We start from the raw sequence: 18,245 nt of genomic DNA, 5'->3' as shown, positions 1-18,245 counted from the left end.
ACATTTGTGTAGTCCTGCTGTTATCCTGAATTCTCCCCCATGATCCACACTAGAAAACACAAACAATGATAGTCAGTCAGTAAACACACACACACACACACACACACTCTTCTCACACTCACTCACTCTCACACACACAACAATTTTAATTTTGGAAAATTGTAAAGCTAAGTACATTACCAACCAAATACAGAACTGTTATGGACACAGCTCGTTCCAATAGATGATTCATTACAAAAAGAATATAAACATAATTGTGCCGCATAAACAGAACAAAACGCTGCATAAATCCTGCTGCCCAATTATGGCAACAAGGCCTCTAATCTCAAACTCATACACAGTCCACAGGTGCAGGAAATCAGTTCTACCAGAAAGACTTGGGAGGCAAGAGAACGTTTGAATAAGATTTATTTAACAGTATGCAATTTAGTAACGTAAAGATGAAAAGATGATGGGGTTATGTGACAAGCAGGCCGGAGCGAGAGCTGTGAGGGAACAGCGCGAGGCCAGTGGCGTGATTGCTAAGGAGTGTCAGCTGCGCACTGCACCGGTCTCGTATTTCTCATGGAGGAGCTCCGGAAGCACATTCGCAGGTTCCCGCCTCCTTCTCACATCAATGAACTGCATTACACACACCTTCAGGGGTCTAGTGGAGTCCATACCTCCACAGGTCAGGGCTGTATTGGCAGCAAAAAGGGGATCAGCACAATATTAGGAAGGTGGTTATAATGTTATGCCTGATCGGAGTAGTTTCGTATGTGTGTGTGTGAGTGTGTGTCCGGCAGCAGTGTCTGTAATAGGGTAGCTTAACTGTTTAAAGAACAGTGACATTACTACCTCATTACTGAGAAACTGAGTCTGTACACATGTGCCACCTGTTTTCATCAGGTAGCTTCAAATCTTCATAAATCTTGTGTTTCGAATCAGAGGTTTGGAGCGTGAATCAAACTGCCAAAGTCACATGAACCATTGAAATTTCGAAACACTTATGACGTAACGAAGCCTCGTTTACTAAAATCACATGACTTAAACGCTCCAAACCTTTGATTTGAAACACAAGATTCGTGAAGATTCAAAGCTTCATGAAGCAGTGTTTTGAAATCGCCCATCACTAGATATTGTTGAATAAAGTCTTCTCTTTTTTTTTTTTGGCACACGAAAAGTATTCTCGTCGCTTTATAATAGTAAGGTTTAACCACCATAGTCACATGGACTGATTTTAATATCTCTTTAGTAACTTTCTGGGCAATGTAAGTGTTGATTGTCTTTCTGGCAATGCAGGCCTCACTGAGCCATCGGATTTCAAAAATGTCTTAATTTGTGTTCCAAAGATGAATGAAGGTCCTACGGGTGTGGAACAACACAGGTGTTTTTTTGCACAACCTTACTTATTAGAAAAAGAATATACAGAGAACAAACTAAAAGAGATGGAAGAGGCTGCAACACAACCACAGCCACAAGCTTCTGAAAGACAGAGAGCAATGGAGAGCTGGTGGTGTAGATGTCATCAGTGGCAAGCGATGCCTACTGAACAAGACAGTGTACTGCATCGATTGTGATATTGTCATGCCACAACTTGAAAGTTTGAATAATTCATACGAGGAAATGACTCGAATCACCACACGCATGTGTTGTGGTGCTCTTGTTAACGTGCGTCAGAGACTGATATGGAAGAAAGGAAATAAAGTCGTCATTTTGTTTTTTTGCCACACAGAAAGTATTCTCGTTGCTTCATAAATTTAAGGTTGAACCACTGTAGTCACATGGACTGTTTTAAATATGTCTTTACTACCTTTCTGGGCATTGAAAGTGTAAATTAACTTGCTGGCTATGCAGGCCTCACTGACCCATTGGATTTCATTAAAAATATCTTAGTTTGTGTTCAGAAGATGAACAAAGGTCTTACAGGTGTGGAGCAACATGAGGGTGAGTAATAAATGAAAGAATTTGGGTGAACTAACCCTTTAATTCTGTAAAGCCCTTGTACAGCTGTGTTGTGTACAGCCTGGATGAAAGTTACCCTTGTGTTAGGAACAAATAAACTTCCTTTGGATGAAGCTGATTGGATCCTGTGTTTTGACCAACATCCCTTGAGGAAAGCTAGATATCAGACATCACTTACTACAGTCCCTTTTTCAGGCATACTACATAAATTGTGAAACTATTTTACTGATGAAGTCGTGGGGCAGCACTGACACATTTCTGTGCTTGTGTATGTGTGTGTGTTTGTGTGTGTCTGTACTGCATTTGTGTTCATTTGTATTGGACATAGAGCGGGAAAAATCATGCTCTAATTTAGTTGAGACCTGCCTGGAACTACTTTAGCTCTGCATTTACTTGACAATATTTGAGCACTTCAAAAAGTTTGTCAAACAATCAGAATCAAGCATTCAACAGCCCTGTAGTGTAACTGCAGCTATCCTCTGTTTATTCTCAGTAAGAACTTGTAAATGTATGAAAGAAATAAAGTTGAACTCTTCCTGCTCAACATACTTGAGTTTATCCAGTCTGTAGTTTTGATGGTTGAGTGTATCAGTGAGTAGCTTGACTCCAGAATCTCCTGGGTGATTGTAGCTCAGATCCAGCTCTCTCAGGTGTGAGGGGTTTGAACTCAGAGCTGAAGACACATAACCACAGCCTTCCTCTGTCACCATACACCCAGACAATCTACAAACACACACAGCAACAGTACACATGACGTTAGTTTGACAATCAGATCAGTCACTATCACACACTGACCTGTGCAGTTTGTATGCTGTTATTTTCTGTAGATTCAGTCATTAAAGTAACAAAAGTGTTAATGGAAGTGTACCAAAGTATTCATTCAATTTTCTAAACATTTACAGTAGTGGAGCGTGTGCCATTCACAATAGCAACTTTTGATTCCATCCGCTGAATCGTTGATTTTCTATGGCGATCAATCGACTGTGTTGGGCTTGTTCAGACGGTGACAAGTCAAGAATCTGAAGAACGATTCAATGAATGATTCAAGTATGTCCAGATCTGATTACGTGATTGGAAATCGGGCCCGATCACGTGATTTCAGACTCGATCGGAATCGGACGTTACCTCCCGATCAGGACTCGGATATATATGTATATATATTCTCATTATTTTTTAACACATCTATAGTTATGCGGTGGCACAGAGTTAGACCCTTTTGACTCCACATGCGTGCGACATGACATCACTTTGTTGCAGAGATGCTGTTGGTTAAATGCCGGCAAAGTAGAACATGGAAGCAGCTTGAAGCGGAAAACGCGAGTATGTCTGCGGTCTGGAGGTATTATAAAGTTGATGACAACAACACTGCCATAGCAAACTGTGATGACAGTAAGAGTTAGGAGTGCAGTTCCTAAAAGCACATTACTGGCTTTGCAAAAACTGTGGCACTTTTATTTTTTTTATTTGTTTACATGCCTGCCGGGTATTTTAAGTTGAGGTGCTATTTGTTTTTATATTAGGCTTTTTTTATATTTACTGTTGCACTAAAGTCCAAAAGTGAAGAATTTATGTTATTTATTACTTGATTGTTCAAGCTACCTCACAGAAGTGCTCTGTTTGTTAACAGAGCTGTTGAATGTTAAAATAAGGTGAATTAAATAAAAAATAAGGAATATCCTGGATCTGTTTTTTCGCTCTTCTTTATTCTTTTTTTATGTATTATAGAAGTATTGGATTGGGACTCGGTATCGGTAGATACTCATAATCAAATGACTCAGACTCGAGGGCAAAAAAACCTGATCGGAACATCTCTAGATTCAAGCAAATCCATATTTGTACGAGTACGAGTACAAGTACATGAGCTTGGTATCGGTCCAATTTCCATTGACTATTTCCATTACATCGAGAACAAATGTCACATTCGGTTATAATCATTTAATGTAATCATTTAAAGCATTTTGTTAATTATTTTAAAACAATTTACCTCAGTATCTCCAGCCGACAGTTTGAATTCTTCAGCCCATCAGAAAGAAGCTTCACTCCTGAATCCTGTAGGTCATTGTTACTCAGGTCCAGCTCTCTCAGGAAGGAGTTTGATGATTGTAGAACTGATGACAAACTCTCACAACACTGAGCAGTGAGATTACAGGTGGAAAATCTGAACAATAAAAACAAAATGTAATTGCATACAGAATCAGTCTTAGCAGTGTGTTTATAAATAATTAACTTAATGGAAAATAAATAAATAAATAAAGCATTTAAACTCAAACCTCATTATCTCCAGGTGACAGTTTGGACTTTTTAGCCCATCAGAAAGAAGCCTCACTCCCGAATCCTGTAGGTCATTGTTACTCAGGTCCAGCTCTCTCAGGAAGGAGTTTGATGATTGTAGAACTGATGACAAACTCTCACAACACTGAGCAGTGAGATTACAGGTGGAAAATCTGAACAATAAAAACAAAATGTAATTGCATACAGAATCAGTCTTAGCAGTGTGTTTATAAATAATTAACTTAATGGAAAATAAATAAATAAATAAAGCATTTAAACTCAAACCTCATTATCTCCAGGTGACAGTTTGGACTTTTTAGCCCATCAGAAAGAAGCCTCACTCCCGAATCCTGTAGGTCATTGTTACTCAGGTCCAGCTCTCTCAGGAAGGAGTTTGATGATTGTAGAACTGATGACAAACTCTCACAACACTGAGCAGTGAGATTACATATGGAAAATCTGAACAATAAAAACAAAATGTAATTGCATACAGAATCAATCTTAGCTGTGTGTTTATAAATAATTAACTTAATGGAAAATAAATAAATAAATAAATAAATAAATAAATAAAGCATTTAAACTCAAACCTCATTATCTCCAGGTGACAGTTTGGACTTTTTAGCCCCTCAGAAAGAAGCTTCACTCCCGAATCCTGTAGATCATTGTTACTCAGGTCCAGCTCTCTCAGGAAGGAGTTTGATGATTGTAGAACTGATGACAAACTCTCACAACACTGAGCAGTGAGATTACAACACTGTAGCCTGTGTAGCGAACAAAACAATCAATGCTTTGATATCAATGCTTCTTAAGTAGTGTTTATAATCTAGAGCATAGATAACTTGGAAAAACCTTTGACTGTAGCGAAGCTAAAACAATTTTCATAAAACATCAAACCTGTATTTTCAGTTTCTTTAATTTATGATACAATTAAGAATAATAAAAAGAGTAAAACTCAAGTTCAACTTGTCTGATGGTAGAGACACTTTGGCATTTAATATTATCACACACATTGATTTACATTTACATGTATTCATTTTTCTGAACTGTCTAAGTCATCCATGTAAAAAGAAGTCCCAACTACAAAAGACCAACAGTGCATATAAATGAATGTAATGACTCTTACAGTGCTTTTCTTGTGTTTTTGATCACTGGCAGGAGTCTTATCACGGCTTCATCAGATCTTCTGTATTTCTGCAGTTCAAACTTCTCTTGAGTCTCTTCTGACATCAGGAGCACAAACACCAGACCAGACCACTGAGCAGAGGAGAGATTCTGTGCTGAAAGATTTCCTGAGCTCAGGTTTTTCTGAATTTCCTCCACAAAATCATCTTTCAGTTCACTCAGACAGTGGAAAAGATTGATGGTCCTCTCCACAGATTTCTCCTTCTCTATTTTCTTTTTGATATAGTCAACAGTGCTTTTCATGTTCTCTGTTTTGTGTTTCAGTCCTGGCACTAATTCCTTCAGGTCACTCTGATTGGACTCCAGAGAGAGACCCAGGAGGAACCGGAGGAAAAGGTCCAGGTGTCCGTTCTCGCTTTGTAAAGCCTTGTTGATCGCACCCTTATGAAGCTGAAACTCTGTCTTTCTGGACAGTTTCCATCTCAGTTTTTTTCTCAGGGACTTAAAAAGTAGCTTTGCTTTCTCATCTTTGCTAATCAAAAACACATAGAGAGCAGCAAGGAATTCCTGAATGCTGAGATGAACGAAGCTGTAAACGTGTCTTGCTGAAACAGCTTTTTCCTCCTGAAAGATCTGAGTGCATAACCCAGAGAACACCGACCCTTCACTGACATCTAGTCCACATTCCTTAAGATCTTCTTTGTAGAAAATCAGATTTCCTTTCTCCAGCTGTTCAAAGGCCAGTTTCCCAAGCTTCAGAATAATCTCATCAAAAGACCTGGCATTTGCTTTAGGTTGAGAGTCATCACAGTATTTGTTTTCCATCTGTTGCTGCTGAGTAAGTAAGAAGCTTGTGTACATCCCTGTCAGAGTTGTGGGTGTTTTGTCATTGCTCTTTCGAGCCAGTAGAGGCTGAAGAACAGTAAGAGAGATCCAGCAGAAGACGGGGATGTGGCACATGATGTACAGGCTCCTGGATTTCCTGATATGACGGATGATGTTTCCAGCAACCTCAGGACTGCTGTTTTTGATGAAGTATTGCTCTTTCTGCTCATCGTTGAATCCTCGCACCTCTGTCACCTGATCAATGTAGTTTCGGGGTATCAGACTGGCTGCTGCTGGTCTGGATGTGATCCAGATGAGAGCAGAGGGAACCAGATGTGTCTTAATGAGGTTTGTTATTATCTTACTCAATGTTGTTTTTTCTTTAACATCTGTAAATCCGTCATCCTCTTTAAAGTTCAAAGGGAAGCGACACTCATCCAGCCCATCAAAGATGAACATGATTTTACCGTCACCATCAGGAAGAGAGGGCAGTTCTTCAGGATTACTAAAGTAGTATTTGTTAAGAAGTCCTATAAGACTGTACTCTTCTTTAATCAAATTCAGTCTACGGAATGGAAGAGGGAAAATTAAGGCAATATCCTGATTTTCTTTTCCTTCAGCCCAGTCAAGGATGAATTTATTGACAGAGACTGTTTTTCCTACCCCTGCGATGCCCATCGTCAACACTTTTTTGTTTTGTCGACCGTTATGGACTTTAAAAATGTTATTGCATTGGATTGGTGTGTCCTTGGCATCAAATTGTTTGAATTCGATCTGTCTCACCTCATGTTCACTCACTATTCCTCCAGTCTCATTCTCCACCACATATAGATCAGTGTAAATATCGTTCAGGTATTTCTGACGACCCCTCTGAGAATTACCAACCAATATTCGCTCACACTCCTGTTTTAATTTGAGCTTCAGTCTGCGGCTGATCTCATGAAGAGCAGCTTTACTGTCCTCTGCAGCTGAGCCTTTGAGAAAGAGGGAAGATGTCAGCAAAAAGTGATCCGGTTTTATTATTTTATTTAAAAACTGATATTCCTATTACAAAAATAATCACACATGTGTGGTAACTTGAAAACTGTGCTTCTACTATTCAAATGAATCACACTTATGCTTAAGTTGACGGCATGGAAATGTCTTCACTCTTAAACACACCTTGTAGGGGTGAAAGATCAAAATATTACATCTCATATCACGATATGTGTGTTTTTAATTCACGATAACAATATACACTGATCAGGCATAACATTATGAGCACTGACAGGTGAAGTGAATAACACTGATCATCTCTTCATCACGGCAACTGTTAGTGTGTGGATATATTAGGCAGCAAGTGAACATGTTGCTCTCAAAGTTGATGTATTAGAGGCAGGAAAAATGGGCAAGCGTAAGGATTTGAGTGAGTTTGACAAGGACCAAATTGTGATGGCTAGACGACTGGGTCAGAGCATCTCCAAAACTGCAGCTCCTGTGGGATGATCCCGGTCTGCAGTGGTCAGTATCTATCAAAAGTGGTCCAAAGTAGGAACAGCGGTGAACCAGCAACAGGGTCATGGGCGGACCCCATGACAGTTTGTTGCGTATGGGGCTGCATAGTGCCCATGCTGACCCCTGTCCACCGCTGTTGTTTAAAAAAAAAGTCTAAATATATAAATAAACTAATATTATGTAGGTAATATAGTAAGATAAGACTGAAGTATTACTTATTGCATATTTCTCTTTTGAATTTATAAAGGAAAAAATTACACTGGAAAATAAATTTAAGGGGGCAACTATTGTTCCTTAATTTTACGTAATTACGACAGATTAACGACATATTAGCAACAGCATTAGTTGCAGCAGGTAAATTTACAGCACCATATTAAACATTCAGACATGTGCACATAGGTAATATGGTCACCCTAACATAGGTAATTCTTTAGGCTTTAAGCTTTGGGTATTATTTTGTTGAAATGAAACGTTGGTTAATATCGACCAAAAAAGACAACGCAGGGAGTAGAGCGGAGAAGCACCACCGTCATGCCTATGTGCATGCGATGCAGGAGCAGCACGCGCTTTTGTGCATTCACATATGCCGCGTTTGCAGCGCGCAACTGATCCGTGGTTGTGTACTATATCACAAACACAACATTTACTTTTTATTTCACATTCAAAAGTTGTTACTGAACATGGCTTATCAGCATTGCGATGTACCCAGGTGAAAAAAGTACACTTCTATAATGTGCTCTATTTTCGTGTACTAATTTTGTACTTAAGAACTACTAAAGAAGAATTGTTAGTATATTAAGAGAATCTTAACATCATCTATGTGTACTCAACTGTGCTATTTTGAGACAACATAAAATATGAACTAAAATGTGCTTTTAATATACTATCTCTGTATTTAAAAAATGTATTTAGAGACCACTTGTAGTACACTATGGGTTCAAATGTACTATAAGTAGTATCTAAATACATTTTTTAAATCTCTGTATCTCAGTATCACTCTGTATCAAATGGCTAATTTTACTATAGTGGTTACCTGCCATAGTTTCATCTGTCCTGCTACAGTTTTATAATGAGCCTGAAAGATCACTAACACTGTGTTTTGCATCATTAATGTAAACGATTCAATGAGTCAATGATTCACTGACCCATTCATTACTGAAAGAATGAACGACTCGATGACTCACTCATTAAGACAGTGACTTGCTGCCACCTACTGGCAGTTTGTTTAATATTTCAAAGTATCTCAATTTATTGCTTCATTTATTATATTAATAATATAATTAATGGAACTGTAAGAATATGATATAAAACATGACATTTAATATGGTTAGAAAACTTTGCCTTTATGAAGGTAAAAATGCACATGTAAATCAATTTATGGGGGCAAATATTGTCCCATAATGGAAAAGGTGTGACTGCAGTCCGAGTGTTAGAGAGGGAGTTTGCAGAAAGATGTTAAATGTCTATGGGGTACGACACTCTAAAAGATTGGGAACCAATCTAGGCCCATTGAAAGACTGATTCAACACTAATCATTTACAACATGCAGTGGTCAAGAGCATCTGATCTGGCCTACATTATGGCCTACAGGGGTTTCTCTGTGCAGACAGTGATCATTATTTACCCTCCAGCGGTTTTGAACTGACTCCAGCAAGTGCAGGATCCTCAATACTGTCCTCAGCCTGAGCTGTGTGAGAGAGAAAGAGATCAGGATGAAAATACTCTGACATTAAACCACACAAACACATCAGCAAAACAGAGAGATGAAAGATTCAGCTAAAAAAGCAGTTGTTAATTTATGAGTTATTCTATAACCCAGGATAAAGTGGCTGAGTTTGGGATTCTCTGTACAGTGATCATTATTTACCCTCCAGCGGTTTTGAACTGACTCCAGCAAGTGCAGGATCCTCAATACTGTCCTCAGCCTGAGCTGTGTGAGAGAAAGAGATCAGAATGAAAATACTGTGACATTAAACCACACAAACACATCAGCAAAACAGAGAGATGAAAGATTCAGCTAAAAAGGCAGTTATTCACTTATTCTCTAAACATTCACTCTGTGAGACATCAGTTATAGAAAAATAATACAACTTTATTATTTCAAATATATTTATAAAAAATCAATTAAGTAGTTTCACATTTTATTTATATTTTAAACAGCACATTTAACAAGTTCATTTTAATTTTACCTTGCTTGTGTTTGTTCTCTAGCTGCTCAGCCAGATTATTCTGGTTCATCTTCCTCAGGATCTTCACGGTGATCTTCACAGCTTCTTCTGGTTCAAAACGTGCTACCATCTTATCCACTGTGTCTAACCTATCTGCATTCTCCATTTCAGACTTTGATATACACTCATGATCGTTCACTAAATGCCACTGAAACTTCTTCAGTTCAGCTTGTACCAGATCATTCAGTGATTTATCAAGCAGATCTTTCACAGATGCCATCGTCCTTCACCGATCCACAGCTGCAGGACAAAAAGAAAAAGATGTTTTTAGTGTTTCAACTTATTATGAAAAAAAAGTTTTGCCCCATATATCATCATTCCTAAATTGTCTTTATTGCTAGATGATCATAAAAGCAAGTATCAGTCTTCTGTCACATGAGAATAGCCTAAACAAATGTAGCCAATCTCATCATAGTATATTTTGGAGAACACAATTATCATCCAATCACAATTCATTACCATTCGTTGCAGTTAGTAATGGCGGGATATTAGAAAGCGTGGAGGAGATCAAGTGAGACACGAAGATGTCAATGAAGCCTGTGTGTACCTTTAATGAGGATCTTCAAAAGGAGTTTATCATGGTATTATACAGTAAGTTGTGCAGAAAGAACTGAATGTGGAATCGCCAGCCCTGGTCTAGTGTTCAAAAACAAACAAAAATACCCTCAGGTGGAGGTAGCTGTTTTTAATGCCTGATCAAAAGTTACTGCAAACCTGATACTATTACTATAACAGCAACAGAACACATTACATAACTGTTGTTATTAAATGAAATATCTGGACATTTAACACTTGTTTAATAACATTACAGATTGATCTGAATAAACAGGGTTTGTGCAGCTTTGGTGTATAAGAAAGCAAGCTAACTGTATTTTGTGTGAATGATATAAATCATAATGTGATTTTATAGAAACTATAATCAGGTGCCTAAAAAGGGAGCACCCATTAAAATGTCTTTATACAGTAAAAAGGACCCGATCATGTAACAATGCACAGTACAAGTGCAGCATTGATCTTCTTGAGTCTGTTCAGTAAGGAGCGTTTTGATTGGTGGATTAAAAGCTTGCTGTGATTGGCTACACAGAACATCCTACAAAAAAAGATATTTATGAATATTAACCTGCCAGGACACAAATTCAGAGCAGTCCACACACGTGTGACGATTCACAAATGCAGATTCAACGATCCATAAATACATCATTCATAAATGTGTGATGGAAATTAATTCAAGAACTCAAGTATTTTTAATTTATTTAGGTAAGATGCATTTGTGTGAGCATTTGGGATAATAATTATGCTAATTTTGTTTTTTAAATGTATTATTTTTGAGGCTGATCTGGCTCGATAAAAACTGTACCTGAACTTTACTTGGTCCTGTCCTATTTTAAGCTGTCCTGGTGTAGCCTCTTAAAAAATAAACAAGTCTGGACACTTCAGTGTTCAGTAATTATAGACTGATCTAAAAATGGCCATTTTTGGCTAAAATAATGGAGAAGGTGGTTCTTAATCTACTTTTGACATTTTTAAATGAAAACAACGCGATTAATTTCAGTCTGGATTTAGGTCTGTATAGCACTGAAAAAATTAAACAATCGAACAAATTAAATTAGTATCAACAAAATCCATGTTTGCACTGCAGAGGAAACAGAAGCAGCATCTGAAATGCGTGTAGATTTATTATTTACAGTGTTTTTAATGAAGCTTAGATGTGCAATGAAAGCATTTTCATCACAGTTACAACTGCATAAATAATTCTGAGATTTTAGATTAGGGTCCAATGTGTCTTTTGCCTCAATAAACTCCTAAATTACTGTGTGGCGATGAGGACGAGGGCCGAGTGTTAATGAGTGTCAGCTGTGTGCCACACCGGTCTCGAGTTTCTCACGGCCCTCGGCCTCGTCCTGCTTACCACATTCTGCTTTGTGCAGGGATTTTATTTGCTGTACATTTTCAAAACACAAAAATCCAAACTGATCTTGTAACACAAATCCTGATCTCATGCTTTCATTCTAGCTGTACATATTTTCATTCCACATAATCACTGTTTCAAACACAAGATCATTGTGATATGTAATGAGAACATCTGGTTTAATCACTGAAACACAACAGTATGATCTTCTTTCAGTTTAGTCATTTAACAGTCAGTATGTCACGGCCATGATGTTCTGTACTAGAACAGAGTTTGCTGCCAATACAGTAAATGTTCTCACTGAACCATAGTGCGTTACAGTAATGTGTCAGTCTCTACCATCTGTTTACAGTATCACAATCACACTGTAATGTAAAATGCTGTATTGATGTCATCTGTCTCTCTTCTGATCAATCTGACGTTATACAGTCATTGACTGTTTCTTTTCCCTCGTACTCAATCCTGATCTGTGTTCACAAATATGCTTATAATGCAAATAATTTGCAATAATTTGTTACTTTTGGATATCCATATTGGAAATTGCAAACAAAGTAGAAACTATATCTATAGGAACTGTATCTATAGAAATCTAGGGATGTACCAAATGATTCATTGATTAACCAGTTGGATTAAATAATAGACAAATGTATTAAACTGAATGAGAAGAGATGCAAATCAAAAGATTGATAGTAATAGCATTATGAAAGTCAATTACTGTATAAAGATGAAACACTTATTTTGTGTTGTGAAAATGATACTTTATGATTTTGTGTATTGTGCTCACACAATTGAAAATATGCTGAAATGTTAAAAAAGTGCACTTTTGATGATTAGTTTTGATAATAATACTAAGAGTTTGTGAAAATGTACCAATTGCTTGTGAAAATTGCTCTAAAGTAATAAAAAAAACTGTAAAGACCCAGAAGCGACCAATGACACATCATAAGACGACATGAAATTAACTAAAGAAAGACGAAACACTCACCTCAGATCGTTCTGTTTCCTCTGAACTGTAGTGTTGAACAGCAGCTCTGGGATTTCTTTCACTTCTACAGAACCAGCAGGACGGAGACGTGAGAATGAGAAGAATGACAGTCAGACATGTCAACACACGCTCTCAGAAAGATTCATTCTCAGGAAACACTGATGAACTTTACTGTAACTCACACTTATAAAAATCAACTACATTATAGATTCACTGACAACATTTACTGTATTGGCAGCAAACTCTGTTCTACACCAAACCTCATGACCGTTTTATAACTTCATCATAACTGGATCAATATGGAATTACATTTGATCCAAAAATAATGAACGTAACTTTTCAAAAAAACTAATAAAAATATAAATTGAAACTGAATAAAATGTCTTTGAAACTTAAAAAAAATAAATCGCAGGCAAAATGTTTGACTTTGTTTTTAATACACTGCATGTTTTGCTAACAGTTTTTTTTCTTTCTTTCACTGATCTTAACTTACAAAAGCATTTCCAGAGTTTTCATTTATGCTTCTGAAGTTTTCGTTTACGATCCCAGAGTTTTCGTTCGTCTTTCTGGCACAAATCTCTCGCGGGGGCGGGGCCAGCAGTGGTGTGTTCTCATTGGCTACTGAGTTTTTGATTGACAGCTTCTTCTTGACCTGGAAGTGAAGACGTCAGCGTTGTGTTTACAATTACATGTGTGGAGGTGAGTGTCTGTAAGCGGCTTCTTATTTCATTTAAAGATATGAGTTTTGTTTTTGAATTTTATCTGTATTTATCTGCAGCTTCTACTTTGTCAACATAAACTTTTAGGAGCGTGAGAGATCAAACGCGATAATGTCTTGAGGTTTAATTGTACATTAAAGGTTATAATACTGAAAATATTGCATAATGTCCAGTGTTTTCTGAGAATATTTGATTATTTCTGATGATTCTTCTCTATTGTTGGGTCTGATTAGGTTGTGCTGTTACAATTTAAAGAGAATACTAGTATCATATACATGTATATATTCAGCCGTCAAGAAAGTCTCACTCCAACCAGCTAATCAAGGTTGGCAACCATGGCCATCACTCTACCCATTGTTAGCATATGCACATACACCATCACAATTAATGATCACTCAATTCTGAAGGATTCAAACAATATGAAAATAACAGTCGTGTCACTGCGGCATACACACAGGTATCAAAGTGAAAGTGTTGGATGCAATTATGTTATGAAAGGAACGACCAGAATCCACAAATCACTAACTGCATATTCATGTAATGCACAGTATTCTCATGATATACAGTACATTACTGTAAAAATGCACAAGCACCTATTATAGAATACATGTGTAGAATTCATAAAATTCATTTTATTAGGGGCCAAGCCCCGAAGGGGCTGTAGCCCCTATTGTAATTGTACGTTTTCCCTTTTATTATTATTCTTCCTCCCGAATGGGAGTCTTTGGCAGCCCTATCAACGGAACATGAGAAAATGATGAAATTTGGCACACTTGTAGTGATGGTCATGTCTAGAAATCTGACCAATTTTGGAGTCTCTAGGACCAACTCTATAGCGCCACCACCAGTTCAAAAATTCAACATTCTAAAGGTTATAACTTTTGAACCATTTGCTCTAGAAAAATACAATTTAGTACATCTGATTCGTCTCTTCATGCTGATTCTATTCAAATTCTTACATTAAGTCTCCGCCCATTACAGTAGTGGCCATTTTGAAAAGTACAGTATTCCATTTTTTCGCTACTCCTCCTTCAAAATTTGTCCAATTTTGTCCAATCTTTGATCAGATGATCTTTGGACTGAACCGCACAGAAATGACTGAACAGATTTTTTTTATTTATCTTTATTCAAAAGTTATGATGTCATGAAGTTAACGAGGTTGACCCAAAATTGCTAAAGAGCCTGTATCTCGGCCAATCTTTGAGCAATCGAAACAAAAATTGGTACACTTGATCAAGACCATGATCTGAGGTTCCATGCCAAATTGGCCAATAACTTTTGAACAGTTTGTCTGAAAATCAAGATTTTGGTGTCTATGGATCCTTGGGCCATGCCGAATCCGAGGATATCGAATTTGTCAACATCAGATGAACCATGTGTCCGCCATTTTGAATTTTGTCATAAATTGCAATATCTTTTAAACAATTTGACATATCTTTACAAAAATTGGTACGTATGACCTTTTGCAGGTCCTGAAGGTACGTGAGAAGTTTCAAGACAGCGCCACCTACTGTTCCACAGATATAATGTTTTTTGCAAAAACGCTTATAACTTTTGAAAACACTTTCCAAAATGTGTATGCTTTATGTCATTTTATTCCCTGGCTAATGCCAATTCCAACGATGTGTCATTTGTCATTTTCCTTAAATGTACCTGTCCGCCATATTGAAATAAATGAAAAACATTTTTTTCGCTACTCCTCCCACAAATTTTGTCCAATTTTGTCCAAAATCAGCTCAGATGATCTTTAGACCGAGCCGCATAGAAATGACTGAACGGATTTTTGATATTCGCTACCGTTCCCGAGATATTTGTCTCTTAATGTGACCTTGCTTGTGTTTGTTGTCTTATGCTAATTAGCTTAGCATGCTGAATGGTTATTTTGTACAAATTGCTTCTGTTCCTGATATTGAATGTTTCTGTGAATGATCTAAACTAAAATTTATAAATATAACATATGTTGCATTTTTATAAAATTCTTCATTGTGAGTTCATTCTCATGAACTACTAAACTTCGACAGCTATATGACACTGTCTGCCCAGTGGCGCAAAGAGTTGCGTGACAGACACATGATCCAGAGACTGTGGGTTCGAGTCCCGTGTGGGTCAACTTTATAAAATTGTTTGTAATGTTGTCATTTATATTCCTTTATTATCCAAATAAGTATTGTACTAGTCTTTCTTCTTTTAATTAGAAATAAATCTATTTTTATTAATTCTGTGTTCATTTTCATCTCAGCTTCTGGTCATTTTGAGTTCATTCTTACCTCTACTTCTGAACCAGCTGTTTTTCATGTACATTCAATTTCTGCTCTTCTTGCTCTGCATTGCACTACAACTCAGACATTTGAGTGCATGAAATGTATGCTGTGTTGCTCTTCATTGTGAGTTCATTCTCATGAACTACTGAACTCTGATAGCTGTGTGACACTGTCTGCTCAGTGGCGCAAAGAGTTGAGTGACAGACACATGATCCAGAGATTGTGGGTTTGAATCCCATGTGGGGTGACTTTATAAAATTATTTCTAATGTTGTCATTTCAATTCCTCTATCATCCCAAGAACCTTCTGGTCATTTTGAGCTCATTCTCACCTCTACTTCTGAACCAGCTGTTTTTCATGTACATTCAATTTTTGCTGTTTTTGCTCTTCTTGCTCCGCACTGCACTACAGCTCAGACATTTGAGTGCTTGAAATGCTTGCCGTGTTGCTCTGCTTTAAAAGCTGCTCTTTTTGCTGTGCTGTTCTGCCTGCAGTGTTGCTCAGCATGCTGTGCTGTTCTGTTTGATGTTCTGCTCTGCTTGGTGTGCTGCTCTGTTTGATGTGCTGTTCTGCTTACAGTGTTGCTCTGCTTGAAATGCTGCTCTGCTTGCTGTGTTGCTCTGTTTGCGGTGCCTTCGGTGCTTGGCCCCGCATTGCTGCTTGCAGCTATTTAGGGGCCAAGCACCGAAGGTGCTGTAGCCCCTCTTGTATCCGTTAGTATTCTTATTAGGGGCCAAGCCCCGAAGGGGCTGTAGCCCCTATTGTAATTGTACGTTTTCCCTTTTATTATTATTCTTCCTCCCGAATGGGAGTCTATGGCAGCCCTATCAACGGAACATGAGAAAATGATGAAATTTGGCACACTTGTAGTGATGGTCATGTCTAGAAATCTGACCAATTTTGGAGTCTCTAGGTCCAACTCTATAGCGCCACCACCAGTTCAAAAATTCAACATTATAAAGGTTATAACTTTTGAACCATTTGCTCTAGAAAAATACAATTTAGTACATCTGATTCGTCTCTTCATGCTGATTCTATTCAAATTCTTACATTAAGTCTCCGCCCATTACAGTAGCGGCCATTTTGAAAAGTACAGTATTCCGTTTTTTTGCTACTCCTCCTTCAAAATTTGTCCAATTTTGTCCAGACTTTGATCAGGTGATCTTTGGTCTGAGCCGCACAGAAATGACTGAACAGATTTTTTTTATTCATCTTTGTTCAAAAGTTATGATGTCACGAAGTTAACGAGGTTGACCCAAAATTGCTATAGAGGCTGTATCTCAGCCAAACTTTGAGCAATCGAAACAAAAATTGGTACACTTGATCCATACCATGATCTGAGGTTCCATGCCAAATTTGGGAACAGCGCCACCTACAGTTCATGAGATCTGAAAAATGGCTATTTTGGCCAATAACTTTTGAACAGTTTGTCAGAAAATCAAGATCTTGTCAACATCAGATGATACGCATGTCCGCCATTTTGAATTTTGTCATAAATTGCAATATCTTTTAAACAATTTGACATATCTTCACAAAAATTGGTACGTATGACCTTTAGAAGGTCCTGAAGGTACCTGAGAAGTTTCAACATAGCGCCACCTACTGTTCCACAGATATAATGTTTTTTTCCAAAAATGCTTATAACTTTTGAAAACACTTTCCAAAATGTGTATGCTTTATGTCATTTTATTCCCTGGCTTATGCCGATTCCGACGATGTGTCATTTGTCATTTTCCTTAAATGTACCTGTCCGCCATATTGAAATAAATGGAAAACAGTTTTTTCGCTACTCCTCCTACAAATTTTGTCCAATTTTGTCCAAAATCAGCTCAGATGATCTTTGGACCGAGCCGCATAGAAATGACTGAACGGAATTTTGATATTCACTACCATTCCCGAGATATTCGTCTCTGAATGTGACCTTGCTTGTGTTTGTTGTCTTATGCTAGTTAGCTTAGCATGCTAATTGCTTAGCATGCTAACCAGTTGTCATTCTTTTTAATATGGCTCTTCAGCTATCAAGTTAGCCATGAGCTTCATTAGCAGTAAGTTAGCTTAGCATGCTAATGTGGTTAGCATGCTAAGTAATGTTTTTTTGTAAATTCTTTCTTACACAGAAAGTTCTTTTCCACAGCCTGTTGAACGTGCATCCTGAAGTAGCTCAATGTGTAAAGCCATATACCTGAAGAGCCCTGTACCTAAAGATAGTGGGTTCGAATCCCGGGTGGAGCGGTTTTATGAAATTGTGTGTTTTGATTCTTTTGTTGCTTCTTGGATTAGAAATAAATGCTTTTTGTTTCATGCTGTGTTCATTTTCATCTAAGCTTCTGTACATTCTGAGTTCATTCTCGCCCATAACTCTGAACCAGCTGTTTCATGTTTGTTCATTTTCTGCTGTTTTTCCTCTTCCTGCTCCGTATTGCGCTACAGTATGATGAGGTGCAGAATGATCTAAAGTAAAGTTATTAAATATAACATTCAGTGCAG

The 18,245-nt window shown here is 37.6% G+C and overlaps 1 protein-coding gene across 3 annotated transcripts in view; it reads right to left on the bottom strand.

Moving 5' to 3' along the window:
- LOC125264517 (NACHT, LRR and PYD domains-containing protein 3-like) overlaps positions 1-13,009 on the bottom strand; it is a 32,533-nt gene extending 19,524 nt beyond the window's left edge. The window contains exons 1-11 of one of the 3 annotated variants that reach the window (XM_048183905.1): positions 12,779-13,009; positions 9,846-10,124; positions 9,524-9,586; positions 9,281-9,343; positions 5,339-7,136; positions 4,803-4,976; positions 4,501-4,674; positions 4,215-4,388; positions 3,929-4,102; positions 2,494-2,667; positions 3-49 (exon numbers count right to left, since the gene is read on the bottom strand). In XM_048183905.1, coding sequence (XP_048039862.1) covers positions 3-49; positions 2,494-2,667; positions 3,929-4,102; positions 4,215-4,388; positions 4,501-4,674; positions 4,803-4,976; positions 5,339-7,136; positions 9,281-9,343; positions 9,524-9,586; positions 9,846-10,104 — 3,100 coding nt within the window. In that variant the 5' untranslated portion in view covers positions 10,105-10,124; positions 12,779-13,009. The remainder of the gene's footprint in view (positions 1-2; positions 50-2,493; positions 2,668-3,928; positions 4,103-4,214; positions 4,389-4,500; positions 4,675-4,802; positions 4,977-5,338; positions 7,137-9,280; positions 9,344-9,523; positions 9,587-9,845; positions 10,125-12,778) is intronic. The other 2 variants (XM_048183892.1, XM_048183898.1) reach the window with 2 other exon arrangements.
- Between the last annotated feature and the right edge of the window lie 5,236 nt (positions 13,010-18,245).

This window comes from Megalobrama amblycephala, linkage group LG1 (genome assembly GCF_018812025.1).
Source record: "Megalobrama amblycephala isolate DHTTF-2021 linkage group LG1, ASM1881202v1, whole genome shotgun sequence".
In the NCBI taxonomy this organism is placed as follows: Eukaryota; Metazoa; Chordata; class Actinopteri; order Cypriniformes; family Xenocyprididae; genus Megalobrama; species Megalobrama amblycephala.
Note: the sequence above shows the minus strand (reverse complement) of the source record. Positions and strands in the feature narration are given on the sequence as shown.